The sequence below is a fragment of the Hevea brasiliensis genome, chromosome 9 (genome assembly GCF_030052815.1).
Source record: "Hevea brasiliensis isolate MT/VB/25A 57/8 chromosome 9, ASM3005281v1, whole genome shotgun sequence".
Taxonomy (NCBI): Eukaryota; Viridiplantae; Streptophyta; class Magnoliopsida; order Malpighiales; family Euphorbiaceae; genus Hevea; species Hevea brasiliensis.
The window spans coordinates 22,600,617-22,623,027 of record NC_079501.1 but is presented as its reverse complement, the minus strand read 5'-3'; the positions used below and the strand labels follow the sequence as shown (position 1 = coordinate 22,623,027).

Below are 22,411 nucleotides of genomic sequence, written 5' to 3'. Positions count from 1 at the left end.
TTCATCAAGGATTTCTCTAAGATTTCTAAACCTCTTACCAATTTATTGAGTAAAGATGTGGAATTTAATTTTGATACTAATTGTATGAATGCTTTTGCGGGATAAAGGAAGCTTTGATATCTGCTCCTATTATGCGACCACCGATTGGTCAATACCTTTTGAGTTAATGTGCGATGCTAGTGATTATGCCATTGGGGCTGTTTTGGGACAAAGGAAAGATAAGAAGGTGTATGCAATATACTATGCAAGTAGGACCTTAGATGATGCTCAAATAAATTACTCTACTACAGAGAAAGAGTTTTTGGCGATAGTATTTGCGATAGACAAATTCGAGTCCTATCTTGTGGGTCTAAGGTAATAGTGTACACAGATCATGCGGCTATCAAGTATCTCCTTGAGAAAAAGAGGCTAAACCTAGATTGATAAGGTGGGTGTTACTCCTTCAAGAGTTTGACTTGGAAATTAAAGACAAGAAAGGAGTAGAAAATGTGGTAGCGGATCATCTGTCTAGATTAAGGCAAGAACAAGGAGACAATCTGGGAAAAGAGCCCCCAATAGATGATTATTTTCCTGATGAGCAATTGTTAGCAATCATGAATGCAAAAACCCCTTGGTATGCAGATTTTGTGAACTATCTAGTGTGTGGAATCCTTCCACTGATTTAACATGGCGACAAAAGAAGAAATTTCTTTTTGATGTGAAGGATTATGATTAGGAGGAACCATTTTTGTTCAAGAAATGTGGAGATGGGCTGATTAGAAGATGTTTAGGTGATGAGGAGATAGGGAATGTTATCAAAGATTGCCATTCTTCACTTTATGGGGTCATATGAGTGTGACAAAGGCTGAGAAAAAGTTCTTCAAGCAGGGTTCTTTTGGCCACACATGTTTAAGGATGTGAGGAAGTTTATAAATGCATGTGATAGGTGTCAAAGGATGGGTAATATCTCAAAGAGAGATGAAATGCCCCTCCAAAATATATTGGAAGTGGAACTATTTGATGTGTGGGGCATTGATTTCATGGGACCCTTTCCATCATCCTTGGGACACAAATACATTTTAGTTGGAGTAGATTATGTGAGCAAATGGGTTGAAGCTATACCATCTCCAACTAATGATGTAAGAGTGGTGATTAAATTCCTTAAAAGTTCATTTTACAAGATTTGGAACTCCACGTGCCATTATAAGTGATGGAGGTTCTCATTTTTGCAACCATCAATTTGAAAGATTATTGCAAAAATATGGTGTGAAGCATAAGGTTGCAACACCCTACCATCCACAAACTAGTGGTCAAGTGGAGATTTCCAATAGAGAGCTGAAAAGAATTCTTGAGAAAACAGTGAATTGTTCGAGGAAAGATTGGTCACTAAAGTTAGATGATGCTCTTTGGGCCTATAGAAACGACCTTTAAAACCCTATCGGAACTACCCCATTTAGATTGGTTTATGGAAAGGCTTGTCATTTACCTTTGGAGTTGCATAGAGCATATTGGGCCATAAGGACACTGAACTTTGACTTAAAAGCTGCGGGAAAAAAGAATCTGCAACTAAATGAACTTGAGGAGCTTAGATTGGATGCTTATGAAAATGCCAAGCTTTACAAGGAAAGAACTAAGAGATGGCATGATAAGCATATTAGGAGGAAAGAATTTCAAGAAGGTGATGTTGTTCTTCTATACAACTCTAGGTTAAGGTTATTTCCGGGAAAATTGAAGTCAAGATGGTGGGGCCCTACTGCTGTTATAAAAGTATACCCCTATGGAGTGTTGAGATAAGCAATGAGACCTCGGGGACTTTCAAAGTTAATGGCGAGATTAAAACATTATATTATTGGAGAACCCATAAAAGTTTGTAGAGGTTTCATGGCTTGGTTCTCGATCGAGGATACTTAGGAGAATTGGAGTGGAAGGTCAAGCTTAAGACCTTAAACAAGCGCTTCTTGGGAGGCAACCCAAGCGTATCCTTTATAGTTCATTAATTTTCCATTTCATTTTCATTTTAGTTTTCACCCTCATTAAACTCAAAAGTGACATTTGCTTATCTTTTGTAGGTCATTCATGAAGATTGGGCAAGTTTACACTTGTTGCAAAAACAAAGAATTAAAGGGAAGCAAGTATAAGCAACATTACGCACTTTATGCGATTACACATGACGATAACACCTTTAAACTTGTGCTAAATTGCTCAAATTGCAGTCTACTTGATAGCATATGTTTGATTTTGTGTTTTGTGTAAATTCGTGAAATGCAACTTGAATGAGGATCAATTTTGATATTTAGGGTGATGAGGACTTTATTGAAGTGCAAAAATAATGTTTGTTAAGTTTCACCTTTTAGTGTATATATAATTTTGTAGTCGATAGGAATTTGCATGCTTTTGTTTAGAATTCTTGCTAATTTTTGCAATCTATGATTTTTGCTCTTATTCATACTCTTTGTTCATCTTTGCTAAAAGGTCAATTTCTACATTTTTACTGCAATTCTTGGTTGATTGGAACTTATGCGAAATCTTTGCTGAAAATATGCTTTTGGTGTAAGTTTAGAAAGGAGACCATTTCATTTAAATGTGCAAAAGGATAGTCACAATGGATGCTTAAAATGAACAATGATTGCAAAAGCTAAATGAACATGTGCTATGCTTACTAAGTTTATGAGAGAGATGAACTTAAATCCATCAATTTTATGGTGTTTGTATGTATTTGGTAATTCTTGAGGTTACAATAGCATTCCATAGCTTTTGGTGATTTTGGTAAGCAAAACCACAATTTTGCCCAAAACACTGAAACTTCTTGATGACATTGCTTGTCAAGCAAAGTCTTAAGCAACTCTGTGAACCTTATGCCTAACCTAAGCATGGCCCAAAATACCACATGTCTACCCCACATTTTAAAAGGCCCGACATTTCGCCAATTTTCCAAAAACCTCGCCAAACTCCCGATAAACCTCGTCGACTTCCTTCCTCACGCCATTTTTAGGCAATTTTTACGAAGCGAAAGGTTTCCTCCTTTTCATTAAAATGGTAAGAACCAAAATGTGGTCCTCTCACAAACCTAAACTCCTTGGACTTGACATTCTGTCAAATCTAAAATGGGTACTCCATCCTCATTACCCATAAACCCTAACCCAGATCGCCACTACCTCGGTCCCCACCACCACAAGCGCCGCCATTACCACAATCACCACCACCTCGATCACCGCCCCGCCCCAAGCCAAATACCACCTCTCATTCCGCGACTCCCCTCTCGCGCAATCCGAGCCGCCAAATGAAACACCAATTCCGACACCCATTCCCCAGAACCAACGCCTGACCCTGTTCCTACCCAAACAAAAACAAAAGGGAAAACAAAAAGGGCCGCAGGTAGACTCAAAGAAACCCCTGTCGGAAAAAGGAAACGAGTACCCTCTGTCCCTTTTGACTTAAACTCTCCACCTCGATCCTCTGAACCGATTAGCAAAAGGACCGAGTCCTCTCGCAAACCCAGCACAATGGTCCAAACACGATAACCAGTCTCCCTTACATTCTCCAGCACCTGCGTCATCTGCAGATACTATAGAGGAGGTAATTTCTCCAATACCTTTGGCTTTTAGGGATATTGATATGAAAAAGGCATATGAGAAATTACTTTCTAAAAATATTTTGGCAAACAAGTATATGGATGAGCAGATTTTGAAAGAATTAGGCATTTATGATTCTGTATTTGCCTATTTGGATGTTATTAGATGGGTTGATTTTGCTAAAATTAGGGAACCGGTGTACAAGGATATAACCATAGATTTTTTGTGTTCACTAAAGTTGAGTTTCAAACCAACAGTGACTTAACATAAAGATATGATATATTTTCGATGTTCTGGAATTGATAGGGAGTTATACATAGGTGCTTTGAATGCCATTTTTGGTTTTGAGATTCGGGTATAAAAACATTGAGTGGCGACAAGCTGTTTATGACCTGTTCAGTGCGGAAAGATATTGCACCATTTGGAGGTTATTATAGGCAGAGACTGCAAAAGCCTCTAGGATAGTTGACCATGTATTGAAATACCTCCATAGGTTCATTACTTACCTTTGTTTTAGGAAGGGGACACGATATGATATTGTGGGTCTTTGAGGATTTGTTTCTATTGTGGTGCATGAAGGAGAGAAAACAAGTAAATCTGACCCATTTCATAGCTACTCATTGGCACCAAATTGTCACCAAGCATACTAAAGGTAGTATTGTTTTTGGGGGTATATAAGCGCCATAGCAAAATCATTTAGCTTTGATGCTAGTCTATATAAATTGCTGCCAGTTTAGGGAATCATACATAAACTGACACCATGTTCTTTGCATATGGATGTTTGTGAGAAAATAGGCCACACATATGCTCATTCTGTGACACCACGATACCCGACTCTGAAAACCCCACCACTTTTGCAGCTCTGAACCACAACCAACCTCTACCCCACACTTCTCAGTAGACATGTTATCCATCTTAAAATCCTTGGAATCCAGGATAACAAATTTCACTGTCCAACCATCTGCTCCCTCACCTGATACCACAGAAATTCTTGCTTCCTTGAAAAACTTAGAAATCAAAATTGAAGCCATGGGTCAAGCGAGTTAACCAAAAGAAGAAGCTAGAAAAGAAACTTAAAAGAGATTTTTATCTCTTAAAAAGAAAGCAAGCAACATCAACTTCAAATCTGGAGCTTTACAACAAAGCGGCCCAATCCTACAATAATTTATATCATTGGGGCCAAGCCATGTTTCAAGAAATGAAAGACTTATGAAAACTTAGGCCTTACGAAGCTTGGATCACAATGAACCAAGCTGCGGAACACAGGCGGACCACGATGCGACAACAAAGGCTTGATAGCAGAACTTGATCAGTAGCAGCAGTTTTAATTTTTGTTTTTAAGTTTATTTTGTAATCTGTTTATTTTAGCTTTCAAACTTTGGTAATGGTTGTAATACTTTGGTACGTAGTGTTTATTATTATCTCTGCACTTCTTTCCTTTAGTTTACTTTATTTTATTTTATCTTCTGATATGGACATAAACACTCTGTGAATGTTTCTTAGTTTAATTTTTGATTTAACTCTTCCATTTTATTTCTTTACACTTTTTCATTTTCTTGACCATTATTTTTGCACTTTATCTTTTCTTCAATCCTAATTTTGTTGACATTGATGAGTTGCACAATTTTCTTTGAGCCGCAACTGTTCCACATCAGTTGGAGGTAACAGCTTACCTTTTACAATTTATGCTTATGGTATGTTGCCAATGCTTATGCTTTCGCTTTACCCTCTGTGACGAGTTAAGCAACATCTTAAGCAGTGTAAATTCATACATTTGGGATACTTTTTCACATTTTTCTCTCTAAAGCTTCATTGTTAATATCATTTTGAGCTAATTTTGAATTCTTGAGCTTATACTGATTTAATCCCCAATTGTATATATTACATTAATTGATTAGTTCACACAATTTTGCCCATCTTTGCATTCATTTTAGACATTGAGGACAATGTTTCATTTGAGTTTGGGGGTGAGGGCAAAATTTTTGCAAAATTTTTTAAAATTTTCTTTCATTCATTTATTGCATTTCATTCATCTATATACAGATAATCCATACACTTTTACATATACCACACACATGTCTATACCCATACACGTACATTTGCATATAGTTTTCATATAGATTACACTTAGTTTTAATTTGATTTATGCATTTATTTTAGGAACATGCATATCATAAAAAATAAATTTTTACCTTGTCCTTAGAGGATTGAGAATTGCTTTGAAGAGCAATTGAGCTTACTTTTAGAAGGGTTTGATGGATTGAAAGTTCTAGATAGGTGCAAAGTTATTAGATTCTTGCTTTAGTTTATATCTTCTTAGCCAAGGGCCACCCAATCAATTGCATTGACTTTGAGTGCCTAGAGAAAACTCTAAGGTGAGAAGTAGCTAATTGATGTCTCACCAATCCTAGAACAATCTTCCTAAACCTTTCAAGGCGAAATCATAGCATACACTTGAAAAAGATATGATCTAGGCATTCTTTGAATTTTAAATCCATATTTTAGCCTTAGCCAACCTCACTTAAAAATTTCCCTTTGGAACCAATTTGAGCCTACATTTATCCCCCTTATTCCTTTAGAACCCACATTAATGCCTAGCCATAACCCAAACACTTACCTACCCTCCATGAGAATAATTCTTTGAGTGATAGATACACTTAAAAAATATATAAAAAAAAAAAAAAAATAAATAACAATTAGTTGGGAGAAGTGGCTAAAGTAAAAAGGCTAGCAAATTCAATTATGGTATGTAAAGTAATTCACCACTCAAGTATACAAAGAAATGAGTTTGGGGGTGAATTGAAAGGGACAATTGTAATTCAAAGTCAATGTTATTTATGTAGTCCCTCTAAAAGCTTCAAAATTATATGCTAGTATTGGTGAATAGTTGTAAAGTTCCTTCTCCAAATTGATTCAAAAAAAAAAAAAAATTTAAAAAAAAAAATTTGTGTGTCTTGATCTTTTAATAATTTGATTATTCTCATATTTTGTTACCCTTATCCCTTTCTTGTTAGCCACATTATCACCCCCTTAGCCCCATTACAACCCTTGAAAGTCCTTTTGATCTTTTGATGGTGATTTGCTACATTAGTGGAGATTGGAATAGGAGAATTGCCTATGGGATTGTGATATCATTAATCCATTCATTTACTTCCATCATTATTTGAGACACTTTAGCTTATGGATTACCCTATAGTCTATTTAGGCATGATTATTCTTTGTGATTGATTGGTTTGGGTTTAATGATATGGATAATTGACCCAAGGCTAAGCGGTGATAACTTTGGTAAGGATTGAATTCTTTGCATCTTGAAAGTGGGTATATGGTTTGTTGGTGGCCAAAGGTAAGCTTGAGAGTTTGGATAAGCAATTTTCATAAATTTAAGGTAAGGTACCCCAAATTGTTTTAATTGTTTTAATTTGCTTGAGGACAAGCAAAGGTTTAAGTTTGGGGGAATTTGTTACACTCATTTCATATAGGCATTTTAGGGTAGTTTTGCATCCATTTTGCCCTTATATTTTAGTATATTTTATGTTTTTAGCTTTATTTTAGTTTATTTGTTAATTTTAGATACTTTATATTTGATTTTTGTAATTTTGTTGTTTTTGATAGGATTTTGTGGCAAATCGAGGATCAATGAGTGCATTAGGAAGTGATTTGAAGAAATTTGGGATTCTTTAAGCATGGAGGAAAGTTGAAGAAATCAAGCCTTGAAAGAGCAAACCAGCCGAAATTTGCTTGAGACCTTGCTTAAGGTCATGCTCAGGGTAAAGCGGCAATGCTTAAGGTGCAACACAAGTCAAGCATGAGCAGAAAAAGTCCATTTTACTATAAATGCCGAGATTTCTTGAAGGTCCGCTAACCTTAAGCGCATAACGGCGACCAGAGGCTAAATTTGCTAAGAAGTCGCTTAGGTTAAGCGAACCCTAAGCGAGAATGCCCGTAACGTGAATAGTCTTTGTGACTTGGATAATTTTACACCTCATTTTCTATCCACTCCTTTTCTTTTATTTACTTTTAGGGTAACTTTTAGGGACCATATAAATTCATCATTTCCTTATTTTTGCCATAAGAGGAAGAGGGAGAAAAACAAAAAGGAAAGAAAATTTAATAGAAAGGGAGAGGAGGCGCCATTTTCTCTTGGAGGAGGAGCTGCTGCACGAGTTTTTGAGCTCAGAAACCAGAGACCTTGGTTCTTCCACCTGGGTTTTCCTATTTCAGTCCTTTTATCATGTTTTTCTTTATTCTTCCATCTATATTTCTTGTAAATACCATCATGAGTGAGTAATTTCTTTAGATTTCAGAGTTGGGAAATATGTTTTAGATTAATTTGTGGATTTGGATTGGGTATTTCCTTATTTTATATGAATATGAGTTTTGATTCCTTCCTTGTGTGCTTGATTTACTTGCCTAATGTTGGTACCCATTGGGTATTGTGTTAATCTTTGATTGAAGGACCGAAAGGTGAAGGTCATTGATAGTTAATCAAGGATTGGAACTTAAAATCACCTAGATTTAGAAATAAACTAGGACTTTAAGAGGAATTAATTATTGGTTACAAAACTTAATGGGTTTTAAAGTAATCAAATACATACGAAAGTAGGTTTGGTTATTTTAGAATACACTTTGATTTGCTTGAAAAAGATATCAAAGGAATTTAGAATCAATTTCCTTCAAACTCTATTTTTCCCTAAAAATTGGAATGCCCAAGACAAATCCCAATTAATTTATGCATAAACCCCCAACTCTGGAATCACTTTTACCATAATTAGACTTTCGTTTAAATTACCCATTGTTAATTTTAGTTTAATTGCGAGCTAGAATTAGAATTTATTTGTTTGCTCTTTACCCATTTCAATTAGATTAATCAATTTACCTTGCTCATTTACATTTACCATTTATTCATTAATCATTAGCCCAAATAATCGCTTCATTCATAGTTTAGTAATCAAACAGCAAATCCTCATGGGAACGATACTTGATTCATCACTTTATTACTTGAGACGACCCGTATACTTGCGGATAAGTCACAACAGCCATCTTCTTGAGGTCCTCCCCTTCACTAATCCAATCTCCTACATCAGATTTCAACATTTCAATTTTATTTCTTTTCCTTCTAGTAACTGTTTTCATGTGAAAAAAATTAGTATTTTTGTCACCCAAATTAATCCAGTCCACTCTAGACTTTTGATACCAAAAAATTTCCTCTTGGAGATAAACTTCATTTAACTCAGTCAACAAATTCCTTTCCACATCCCTTAACTTCTTTGAATCATGTCTCTCCAGAGCTCTTTGAATCCCTTCAATTCTACTCAACAAACCTCGTTTCCAATAAAAAATGTTCCCAAACACTTCTTTATTCCATTTTTTTAGCCCCTCTGTAATATTCCCCACCTGATTCATGAATGTCCCTTCCTCCTTCCAATTCTCCTAAATAAAATCATTAAACCCCCCATGAAGAAGCCACGCTGCCTGAAAGCGAAAAGGCCTCAAACTTCTATCTCCTTGCGGCACATTCAAACATCATAATAAAATAGGCCTGTGATCCGAATTCATCCTTGGCAAATGAAAAACTGACGCTTCCTGAAACTTCATGTGCCAAAGAGCATTGCATAAAGCTCTATCAAGCCTGACCCAAACCCCACTTCTGGACCAAGTAAAATGAGGCCCTTTATACCCCAAATCCAATAAATTCAGTTCAGCAAAACACCTTTGAAAAAGTCGATAACCAGCCCCTCTTCTAAGTGACCCCCTTTTTCCTTTCCTCTGAATGCAAAGTAGCGTTAAAATCCCCTGCTAGTACCCATGGAACTTCTAACTTAGCACCAAGATTTATCAAATTCTGCCAGAGAAACTTCCTATTATTCGCCACTGGACTACCATAGATAGCTGTGAGATCCATAGACCAAGAATCTGCTTCAAAAACACTCATATGCACATACTGTCTATTATTTTCTTTAATTTTAATCGACCATCCATTCTGCCACAAAATCCAAATGCCCCTTAAAAATCCCATAGCTTCAACTCTGTGAGAAAAAGGCCACCCTAGCTTCTTGATAACTAAATCTGCTTTCCTCCCGCTAATCCTTGGCTCTAACAACACCAATATTTGAGGATTATACATTTGCGAATACATTCTCATAGTTCTGAGGAAGCTGGCACCTCCAGCTCCTTGGCAATTCCAAAAGAAAAACGACATGAAGAAAATAACAAAAACAAACAAACAAACACCCAAACAAAAACATCCCTCAATCCCTCATATAGGGATCTCTAAATTCCTCTTCACTCTCCTCCTTACGCTCATCAGAAGCAGAAACTTCATTTTCATCATCGTCCTCCTTTCCCATTCGGCAATTCCTTTCCAACTCATTACCCTGAAAAGATTCAAAAAGAGAATTAGAGTAAGATTGCATCCCTCCTTTCTCTTCTGAACTATCTGGTGGGCGACCCAAAGGAAGATAAGAAGACTCCACCTCCCCATTTCTCTCTTGACCCCCAAACTGGACATTGTTTCTTTGCAATCCTACAATTACTCCTCTATCCTCTGCACTTCTCTCCCTTTCCCCAAAAGACTCAATCAAAACAACCAAATGTTTTTGCTTATCCAAAATTGTGTCCACCCTTCTAGCAAGAGATCTTTGATTAGGATTCAAAGTGTTTTCCACAGAATCACCTAAATTCACTCCTTAGGCCTTAAGCCCACTATCTTCAGCCTTATTCTTACTCTTCCCTTTTTCCTGCAAACCCAAACCACCCTTTCTTTTTACGTAACCTCTACCATGCGAATTCTCACTCCTCAACTTTTCAACTTCCCTAACCACCTTAAAAAAATTCGAGTTATAATTCTCCGCGTCATCATCCTCTTCATCATCATTCCCCACCAACACTGCAAATCTCGAACCCTGTTTGGCACCATTATCACCTTTTCTATAACTGTTTTTACGTCAGCGACTAGGAGCTACCATCCATGGTCCGAAGTTCCTTTCATTCTGGACAGCATGATCACTAACCTTAATACCATTCACCTTTAAATCCCTCTCTTCTGACTTCTTATAATGACACAAATCTCCTCTATGACCATATCTTCCACAAAAGAAACAAATATATGGTAAACTTTCATATTCAATCAACTGCTCTCTATCCATCAACTTAAATTTCGCTAACAGAGGCTCATTCAGATTTACTGTGACTGTTATTCTAGCGAACTTCCCCTGAATGGCATCACTTGTCAAGTAATCCACCTTCACCACCCTTCCAATCACTTCCCTGATCTCCCTAAGGACCTTCTTATTATAAAAATGCAGAGGAAGGCCTGGTAACCTGATCCAAACAACAACTGAGCTTATAGAACTATCTGCAATATTGAACTCAGGTGACCAAGGTTGGACTAGGAGATAACTCCCTAAAATTGCCCATGGGCCATCCAAACAAGCTCTCTGAAAATCCTCCTCTAATGAAAATCAAACCAGAAAAAATTCATTTCCTAACTCCAAGACCTTCATCTCCCCCGAATTCCATAGAGATTGCAATCTAGAACACAAAGCTCTGTATCCTTTAACCACCACCGCTCTCTTCCATGGTTTGGCTAACTCTGCTTGCAAGGATTGAGACACCTTAACCATGGGAACCGAATCAATCCTATCAATTACAACATCCTCCTTCCCAATCATAATCTCAGACTCCTCCTCTAACATTTCCATATCCATCTCAGTATTCCTTCCCAAAATCACTTTATCTCTAAACGAGAACCCTTCCACTCTTTCATGCTCCAGAGGATTGCGACGCTTAACTTTCTTCGTCGCTCGGTCCTCATCCGTTTGCTCATCCCTTCTCTCTTCACGACTTTCCTCCATTCCACTTCTCTCTCCGGATCGACATTATTGATTTTATTTTAATTATATATAATGAACCAATGGTGCTTGTAATTACTAACATCACATGACTTAAATAAAAGGCAAAAACTAACATAATTAATTTGCTGATTTGAAATAAATATATTCCGCTTAAATTACGAGAGCTAAAAATAATTGATGAGTTTTGTAAAAATTCTCCCTTTATAAAATTACATAAAATGTTTTTTAAGATTCATATAGCAAGTTTGAGGATTTATAAGAACCAATGGAATCATTTTAATAAATTGAAAATTGAAATACACCTTAATACTAAATCACTAATTATATATAAACAATTGAAGAAAATGAAATTTATCTCATCCTGAGCCTAATAACATCCAATCTCCAAGTCATTAATACTATAATATTTTAAGCCCTCCAATCAAAACCATTTCGGGGTACCCAAATTATTTTACTTTGTCTAAAAGGATTATTCTTGAATCCTTTTTCATGAGTGGTGTCAAGTCGAGCATTTCTTTCCTTTTACATGATAGACTGCTTTTGCATCTTCATTTTCTTCGATAATGTACGTCCTTCACTTTTGGTAAAAGCAAGACTCTTAATTTTGAGCCTTGACTTTAGATTTTTCTCCAACTAACATGAAAGCCAATGAATTATCTCTAAGGCTATTTTAAATTTTATAAATTGCACATTTTTTTTTATATAAAATGGAATTATATAAAATTTAATGTTTCAATTTCATTAGTCCTTGTGCTAAGATGTCGCTCAGAAATCAGCAATAGACTAATACAGCAGGCCCTTACCAAACAAGCATTGCTCAATTTATTACAACCATAATTAGTTCAAAACATGAGCCACGCACTACAAGAAAATGGGAACCAAAATATAAATAAACTCTTTCCTACATACAGTTTCTCCACATTATTTTCAGTTTCACACGTATACGTACCAAGAAATTGGGAACAAAGCAAAAATGAAATCTCTTATTAAGTATATAAATACCTAATTAATTAAAAATTAAATTTATATATTTTTAAATGGGATTCATAATGATTTAAATTAAAATAATAACTGATAATTAGTTGGATATATATACTCATAGATTTTTCTTGTGGGTCTATATGGATTCAAAACACAAAATATATAATGAGACTCACCTATTAAATATATAAATTTCACATGTTTGTATATTAAATCCATAATAGACTCGATTTAGATAAGAATTTCCTATTCAGTCGGGCATAGACAAGAATTACTCCAAGGCATATAACACACATTTAGCAATAGCATTACAAGCTTTGAAAAAAAAAAAACTATAGTATTACATGTTACGGGATATGCTACGGTGGTTTGTAACCATTTTATTTTTTTCTTCCAAATATTGTATGCTATTTTGTTGCAGAGTTGTTGGTATCAGAGAAGACATCACTTGATGTTATATTATCAGATTCAAGACTAGGAAAGGTTAATCCAGTAGTATTTGTATCCTCCTCTGCATCTATACCTCTTGCATTATTTGAATCCAACGCAGACCCACCAACTACACTGGTATATCGAGGACCTCGGAATGATACCTCAGGATACGTATATTCCCTACCAGGATCGGTTTCTTCCTTCTCAGCATCAGCATCCTCTTGCAGTTGCAATGCAAACTCAAGATTTTCCATGACATCGTGCATGGAGGGCCTTTCAATCCCATTATCACGTACACAACTTTCTGCAATCTCCACAAACTTATTAAAGCACTCAGGAGATACTTTTCCCATTAAATAGGGATCAATTGTTTGATAAATGGTTCCATTCTGGATGCATTTTCGTGCCCAATTTGCCAGATTCCATTGTTCCTCTTCCAACTTTTGATTGAGAGGTTTTCTGGCACATAATACTTCAAACAACACCACACCAAATGAATATACATCAGATTTTTCTGTCAACTGCCGGCGTCGAGCATATTCTGGATCCAAATATCCCCATGTGCCTTTTACTACGGTACTCACTGCTGTGCTATTCACCCCTATTTTGGACAATCCAAAGTCTGAGACTTTTGCAACCCAATTTTCGTCTAACAAAATATTGGTTGTCTTGATGTCTCGATGGATTACTGTATTCACCGCACCAGCATGAAGGTAGTGCAAACCACGCGCTGCACCAATGCATATCTCGAGTCTTTTTTTCCATGGAAGGACATCGTTATCGGTTTCGTACAGATGCTGTCGAAGAGTCCCGTTGATCATATAGCCATACACTAGAATCATTTCTCCTCCTTCATGACAATATCCGATTAGAGGGACAAGATGGACATGGCGGAGCTGGGACAGCATCTCAATCTCTGTCTTGAATTCTTGGGCACCTTGGCTGGACTCTGGATTCAAGCGCTTGATGGCTACGACCATGGCTCCGTCATCAAGATCACCTCTGTAAACATTGCCAAAGCCACCGACACCGATGACCAAGCTCTTATGGAAGTTGTTTGTTGCGGCTTTAATGTCAACTAGTGAAAAGTGGCGGCATAGTTCTTTCGGCAGTGAAGAAGCTTTTGTCCTTGATGACTGCCCTGTAGAAGGGTTCAACCACCGCCAACAGCTTAATGATTTATGGTAAGAACAATAATGCTTCCTCTTTCTCTGTTGCCGAATATATATGTACCAAAACAAAGAAAGTATTGTGAGCAATCCCACAACACTCCCACTAACAGCGATCAATAACGTTTTCTTGTTGCTGGACTTCTTGGTTGGCAGCCATGGCTGAGCCGATGCTGGTTCTGGTGCTGGAGCTGGAGGGACATAATTGGGAAAGGCAAGACTGCCCTCAGAGTTGTTCAACTTGAAAACTTCCATCCCGTTCAAGATAACATCATCGTAATAAGACGCATTAGGATGAAGAGATATGTAAAGATAATAATCGTCAGTCTCTTCTTTACTCCCAACGGCTACCATGTAGTCATTGTAGATGGGAACCCGTATGCCGCCGCTTGATTCAAAAACATCAAAGTCCAATTGAGCAGTCTGATTGTCTATGAAGATACTGAATCGCCTATCATTCACTCTTGTAATGACATGCTCAAGAAATTCGCAAAAATGGAGCCTTATCAGATACATAAATCCTTGATCGACAGACACCACCCACGTCAAATTTCTCAACAAGTTGTATGTTTTGTTTGGTCCTAATGATCGAGCAGTCCTGTAGACATCATCTGGTGCTGTGTAGCGTGATATTTTTGAATAATTGGGAGAAAAATTCAATTCTCTGTAAACGACACCAGCCCAAGCAAAAAAATGAATATCGTCCTCCCATAATCTAAACATGCCATTATCTTTTACTGGTAATATGGCGCCTCCTCCAACATTAAACCTGTACATCTTCTCGAGAGCGGTGCCATTTCGGACATAGAACCGCCACTTTTGGCCAACATAATTGAGGCCTAGGCCAGCCGGTGGAGTGTAGTAAAGGTTGGTTGGCATTGATACAATCTCTATTCCATTAATGAAAGCGTACGAGCCATTTGAATTTCCTAGAGAGGGAGCGAACGTTATATTCAGTTTCTGGTCCTTCTCAACATTTATGCAGTATTCTTTAATGAAGGTGTTAGTGTTCCAACCACGAGCATAAAAAGTAGCACTGAAATTCCTGAGTAAAGCGTAAGGCCCCGCTTTGACATCGAAGAAGTCCTTAGACCTGTCAAAACCTTGGTATCGAGCAGGGTAGAAGTAGAGGCGGACAAATTTTTGGCCGGCGGTGACAGGAAAAGTGTACGTGAACGGGGATCCAGATAGGCGAGCAGTCGTGTAAGGGACCTGGGAATCGCCTTGGATAAGGGCCGTAGAATATACTGATTTATTGTAAGATGGTTCCAGAGGACCGAATTTCGATTCCAAGTCTCCAGTCCATTGGCGGCGATCAACGGTGGTATTCTCTGAGGAGCCACAGTCGAGAAGGATAAGATCAGATGGCTGGTACGGAGCATTAGAAGTAGTGGCGAGGTGAAGAAACAGTGAAAACAAAAAAAAGAGAGAGAGGGTGGGTTTGAGAGATGAAAGGTTAATCATACTAGTAGTCGTCAAAACGAGCAGAACTGGTGAAACCCTTCTGTCAGATAAATGAAAGCACAGGCCTTATTTATCCATCTATCTATTTATATTGTAGAAAAGATAAGTCCACTCGTGAAATTTGAATGGGAATGCACTCTCTCGTAATAATATAAAATTTATTATTCATATTTTAGTAAAATTTATATATTTATGGAAGATAATATTCTATTTTTATATACATTAAAAATATATATATATAAAAAAACTTAATTTGACTCATAATTTTTTTTTAGAATTCCAGCTGACAATAAATTATTAAAAAAATTAGAGAAATTCCTAATGGGTCTTGCATCCCAATTCCCCTGATCTGCCTATGTTCTACTCCCCGCATCAACCCACCTTGACAACTCTATGAGCTAATGAGTTATCTTTGTATTCAATATTGTTGATCGTCTCTAATCACCAACAACAAATTGAAAGCTACCAACATCAGATTGCACACAAAAGAAGAAGCGAACTCTGTTAATAAAATACAAATTTATGAAAATTGAAAATCTTACTGCTTGGAGTGGTGAGCTTAAGGTAGTACTACTTGAATCATGGTTCGCAATCGTACGTGGTATACATGAGTACAAAATACGATAATTTTTATAATTCGTGATACTGTAGAATAGAATTTACTAATTTAAATAATTTTATATATAAATATATTACGTTTGAGTAGGAAAAATCGAAAATGTGGTACGAGAGGATAAGAGAGATTCAGGCATATATCATAAAGAGCTTCATTATCAAGGACCATGCATTCATCTGCATTTTGACAAGTCGATGGACAAAAAAAGTCGCAATGTAAGGCTCAACAAGTGTATCAGAGACCTTAGGAGATGGGAAAACAGAGAAAGTAGGAATCATTCGATCTGGGTATTCCTCTCTGATCTTGGAGATCAAAAGAGTGCCCGTGCCAGACCCAGTTTCTCCTCTGAGAGAATGGCAAACCTCTGTTATCCTGCAATTCAAAAAATACTTAGCTAAACAACCAAAAAGAACCAAACTCACGGATTGGAAGATAATTTATTTATTTATATTTTTTAAAAACTAATCCTTCAGGCAATCCCAATTCTCTACTTTTTTTGCAAACGACATCAAGCATAGAATCGATCAACTCAGCACCCTTAGTATAATGGCGCCATGAGTCCAATTGTTCCCCGCACCATTACTCACCTTTAGACGGTCGTGGCAGCGAATGTAGGATTGATTAAATATAGAGTATGGTTAAAATTTAAATAGTTATAAAATTATTATAATTAGTAAAAATTTACATATTGTATTTTTATCGAATAATGATCAACATTCATTACTTTTTATAAATAATATATTTTACTAATTTTAAATAAATAGAATAGAATTAACAAAAAAGCCGTATTATACCCACGTCAACAGATCTATCCCATATATCCAACCTAGAAATTAAAATATTGAGTGAAAAATCTAATATCGATAAAATAAGATATACAAAGCTTGGAGGCTTCTCTCAACATGTGGAACTGGCACGTGATAAAGCCGCCTTTAGTAAGGTATGAGTAGTCTTATTAACTTCTCAACTAACCCAAAACAAAGATACATTGGAACCCTGAGATTAAAAAGATTTGTAATCCTAAATAACTTGAAATTTTAACCAATTCTTAGTAACAAGTAACATGGGATTCAAGACTTTTTGGTAATCTACCTCCATTATCATATGTAACGTATATTACTCTTTTTAAGTCATGAAAATCATTTAATTATTATTATTTTGTTCACTTTTAAAAATTTTTTAACATAATAATATCTCAACTCCATAAATTTATTATAATTATTATTTTTATTTTTACTATTGATATTATTGTTTTAGAGTATACAGGTACAATATATTTATTTTTTTTTTTTAAATTGAGGGCTCCAATTTAGAGTCAAGATATTACGATTACAAATCATAATATATCTTTTTTTTCTTTTGAGAAAAACATGGGGGCCAAGGACTCCACCTTTAAGCCTCGGTTCACCCCTGTGTGGCCATGGGCACGAAGTTTGCCAAGCATTTGAATCAGAAACTTAGTAAATTTAAAATCATTGGTCACGATCATCATGACGCTGATGGATGCAGAGAGAAAACCATTTAAGGGTGGAGGACCTGAAATTGGGGTTAGTATTGGGATTGGGGAAGTGACTGAGGAGAAGGGAGATGGAGAAGAGCGTGGAAATTTGAGGATGGGTTTTGGTGATTCGTGGAGTAAGAAAATACTGGTAGAGAGAGAATAAGGTTGCCTATCGTTGTTTTAGCTTCGTCTTTGGGGTGAGAGAGCCATAATAGAGGCTAAGGAAAATAAAAGGCAGCTGCATATTTTTTTTATTCACAAAATAATTGTTCACGTCCTTCACAAGCGCGTTTAGTTCACACGTCTAGCGGTTGAGTGTAAATGGGCTTAAAATGAATGTTTTGTGTTAATTGGTAACAAAGTAGAAAATAGGTTTTATTGGACATTTCCAAAAGGGAAAAGTCCACTTCATTACCTATTTTGTTGTAATTAAAGATAAAAACTTTAATGCTTAACACTTTAAGGACAAATTGTAAATGGTATTAAATGACATTAACTGATAATATATGAAAAAAAAGAAAAAAAAAGGAGTTGTACAAAATATATATATATATATATATATATATATATATATATATATATATATGTAGAGTTAATTAGTTAAAAGCCTGGTGCTTCATCAGTGGATCTAAATCAAATTTATACATACATTAGTTCACTCATTAAATGAATCCTTGGGTGCAAAACAAAGAATTCTTATAGACTAATAATTCTCTATATGTTCGCAGATGGTGGAAAGAAGATGATTATTGAGAAGGAAGAGATTACCCAGTGTTTTCATCATGCACAAAGACATCAGGCAGCTATCATCTTCCTCAACCGGTGCCAGGCTTCCAGGGAACAACTATACCAGGTCCCAGATCAAAGATGCCTTTAACATTTCCTCCAACTTCAAGCTTTGTTTTCCCTTGGTGGGGTTCAGTAAACTATTGCTATTCATATTTATAGATTAAGAAAAATTAATTAATGGTCAAGACGCAAGCTAGTTCATAATATTGAAATGCAGTACTCATTCAATGTCAAAGGAATTAAACATGAGAATTAAAAACATTCAGTGAGATTCCTGTGGCATTGAGAGTAAATACATACCTTAGGACCAAATCCGCCGCAAGATACAACAAATAACAGTTTGGTGAAGCAATTACTAGAATTTCATTTTACATGGCCACTTAAGCCATGAAAAGGCATGTGCAATTGTTCAGAAATCATCCCTCTATCATTTTCTTGAACTTGAGTTTGAATGTGCTTCAGCTATGGCCTACAGACAAAAATCACCAATCTTAAATTAACAGTTTATCAACTTCCTTCTTGCCTTTCAGTTTGACAAAAGTAATGAAAAATACATCGAAACATAGAATCGCGAAGTTGCACAAAAATTATCCTACATAACGAAAATGTCTACCCCAAGATTATAACCATTGCAATAACTTCGTAGTCAAGCATGTGTTCTGTGATAGTAGCAATGCATCCTTGCTCCAGCGATACCTGTACTACGATATTAAACCATTTGAACAAGGAAGCAGGAAAAGATACACATAATTGAGTTTGAAAAATGACTAATGAGCGGGAAACAAAAACAAATGAATGATTGATTGACATCCCTTTAATATTAGCAATATCTCATGGTTTTGGAATAATATAACACCTAGGAAAAGTGTGAGACAAAAATAAGAATATCTATGCATTCTTTAGGGGACAAAGTCCCACGATCATAAGTTCAAAAGATAGATTTTCTCTAAAAGGCTGCAAGAAGATTGGTCAGTAGAAACAGTTAAATTATAAGATTCAGAATGATGACAAAATTAGCTGAAAATTTGAAGATCATTATTTAAAAAGTTTTTGGTAAGGAAGAAGCTCAGAAATTAAAATGCAACTTACTAATTAAAATTCATAAAAACTTCAGAGATTCTAAAAGTAACATTTATGAAAGTATATATAAAAGCTATGGGCTATTTCCAACTGGCAATGCTAGCTGTAAAGCCAAACACAACATCATGTAAATTTCCAAGTATAACATCTATGAAATACTATATGAAGAGCCAAACACAATATGCCGGCTACAAAGAAATTTGCGCAGGTATTGTATAAATAGGATTATGGGCTTGATATTGTTAAATTTGGAGATAGTACTCGGCAAATCATGTATTAATACATTTTAATAGAGGTTTATATACAAGTAATTGAATTGTTTTACACATCAAAATAATTAGCTAATTCAATGTTGCAAACCAACCACTTATATTCATCATTTTCATCTTTGTATTTTTCCAATGTGGACAATTATTCCAACATAAACTGTTAACACTAAATATCAATTTTTTTGCCAATGCCAAAAGCCAGGATTGAGCATCAGAACCTAAAATTATTTTACATGCTGTCTAAGCACGACCATATCAAAAGTTATAGCTTCTCTATCTGGATTATATAGACCATCAATTCTAATTCATGTTCTTCACTATCCTTTTATATTTATTAACCTAATAAGAGCAACTACAATTCTAATTCACAAGCCCTGGCATGACTTTTCACTCCCCCATAAACGGAAGCCCTAGCTTCGCTTGTGGTGAACATCGTGATCCACTATGTCCTCTGCTCCATACTGGCGTATACACTGTCCTGCCCTGATCTGCTTAAGGAATGGCATAATAGATCAGTAGTTATAGTTATCGCATGTGAATTTGCTAAGAGTTTGAGTAATTAATTTACCCATTGGAGAATCCGTGGGCAGATGTCATCCACAAGCCGCTCAAGGTTCCAACTTTTTTCCTTCCAAAGAGGTTCCAGAGCTCCTGTAGTGAAAGGATAAACCTGGTTCCTCTAAAGTCCAAATCCACATGATGGGGAGTGTATTTGGGCTGGCAACCTTTCATTGTGCATCTATCACCATAACAATAGGTTGTTTCTTGAAAAGCCGCTCCTTATTAGTTAATTTGATCACTTCTACGATTTTAGGCAAATGTATTGAATGCTTCTGATCCTTTTATCAAGGCTGGTGTTTTAATACCTTTGTCTTAGGGTATAATCATTTTACCATTTTTGATTCAAAATTATTTATCGGGTGGTTCTTTGCATAGACTATAGCATCAAATTATTTACATGAGGTGGGTGAGATTAGGAATGTAATTTTTTTAATAAATAATTACTAATAACACTATTTTTAGGAATTTGCTTATGAAGTAAAAGAAAGTTTCAATATGTTAGATATATTATTCTTAGTTTGGATTATTCTTTCAGCCAAAAATTTTAGTACTTATTGCTTTATTTTTTTTCATTTGGTAATACAAGCTTATTCTTATTTTTGTTTTCTATTTAACAGATTCATATTTTTATCATTATTGTATAAATGTGAATTGTGTTTTAGTTAATAAATTAAATTAAATTAAATTAAAAGAAAATATGTATGTATGTAAAATAAATTCCTGCATCTTAATTAATTATAATATAAGAAAATTTTAGTTAATTTCAAAATCAACTCTTTCTCTATAAATATTTAAGGATGAGTATGAAATATACACTCTCATAAATCATATTTGCTCTCTATAGAGATTGTAATATTTCTTTTCTATTTTATCTTTAATGAAAAATCAGTTAAACATCTTCCTTTAATGAGAGCTCAGTTAAACAAACACACACTGACCCACAATCCATGTAGAAACAAATCAATTAGAGCATGCTTTATTTGAAGGCTTTTGTCCAAAAAGTGAGCAAAAGCAAAGTAAATTCCACATACAGCAAAGCAAAGCATGCTTTATTTGCTTTTAGATATTGCACTAATGAAAAAGCAAGAAAGCAATGGATTCTTTAACTTTGGTTACTGGGTGGCCCCTTCGCTCGTTTTTATCTCTCCTTTCTTTGAGGCAATCGTACGACAATTATTTTCAATGTTATCATGGACACATATATTAATCTTTAAATTTCAACTATTGATCTTCCCTTTACTTTCTTTTAGAAGTTAGTGCTATTTTCTTCTTTTTCTTTCCTGATATTATATTATATGTTGCTATCATGTCCATTCATACATACAACTACAGTTGCAAAAGAAGCGTGGAGCAAACGTTATTACTTAATTAATGAACTTCCTACAATAATTAAAGTAATGTAATTAATAAGAGCCCATTTTTCTATGCAATTCAACCATTAGTCTTTTTTAATTACTATCTTGTAGAAGCTTTAATTCCTTAATTTTTGTTTTCTTTTATCACGCTACATACTTTTCAATCTAAAAACTACAACTTCGTTGCCCATAAATTTATAAATTAAGAGAAAAAAATTCATTACCACAACACACCCTATTAGAACATCCATCGGATTTGAAGTGTAGACAAGGGTAGAGTAAGAAAATTTTAATCAGGGACCAATCGTAATAAATCAATAATATATTTTTTTCACACCCCGATGTATACACAGTTGTACAATAGAGTACAAAATATATAACAAATAAAAATTACATAAAATGTCAAACTACAAGAATTATTTATTAATTCCAAAAATTATAATAAAATCCCTATAATAAATATAAGTAATTCAAAATATTATTATACAAATTCATAATATAAATTATATTATTTAGAAAAGAAAAATCGGTAGCATTAAAGGATTATGTCAAATTTTTATACAAAATTCATATATATATATACATATATTCTAAATAACTAAATTATATGACATAATAGTATAAGATTAAAAAAATAATAATCATTAAAATTAAAAAGATATGAAAAATTAGATTTTAATAAAATAGTAAAGTAATTATATATATATATATATATATATATATATATATATATATATATATATATATATATATATATATATATATATATATATATATATATAATTCAATC

The 22,411-nt window shown here is 35.0% G+C and overlaps 1 protein-coding gene and 1 long non-coding RNA gene across 3 annotated transcripts; both read right to left on the bottom strand.

The window, feature by feature from the left end:
* Positions 1–12,528: 12,528 nt before the first annotated feature.
* Positions 12,529–15,517, bottom strand: LOC110657690 (receptor-like protein kinase FERONIA). Its single transcript, XM_021815006.2, has one exon. It carries the CDS (start codon positions 15,448–15,450, stop codon positions 12,793–12,795), a length of 2,658 nt encoding a protein of 885 aa, XP_021670698.2. The 5' UTR covers positions 15,451–15,517; the 3' UTR covers positions 12,529–12,792.
* Positions 15,518–16,201: 684 nt separating this feature from the next.
* Positions 16,202–20,593, bottom strand: LOC110657691 (uncharacterized). Of its 2 annotated transcripts, XR_009151326.1 has the most exons (5): positions 20,274–20,593; positions 18,970–20,193; positions 18,657–18,825; positions 18,336–18,499; positions 16,202–16,438 (listed from the first exon to the last, which is right to left on the bottom strand). It is a non-coding gene; the product is annotated as an uncharacterized LOC110657691 (long non-coding RNA). The 2 variants fall into 2 exon arrangements; XR_002495422.2 differs by lacking the exon at positions 16,202–16,438 and having other exon boundaries at positions 18,191–18,499; positions 20,274–20,592.
* Positions 20,594–22,411: the final 1,818 nt, after the last annotated feature.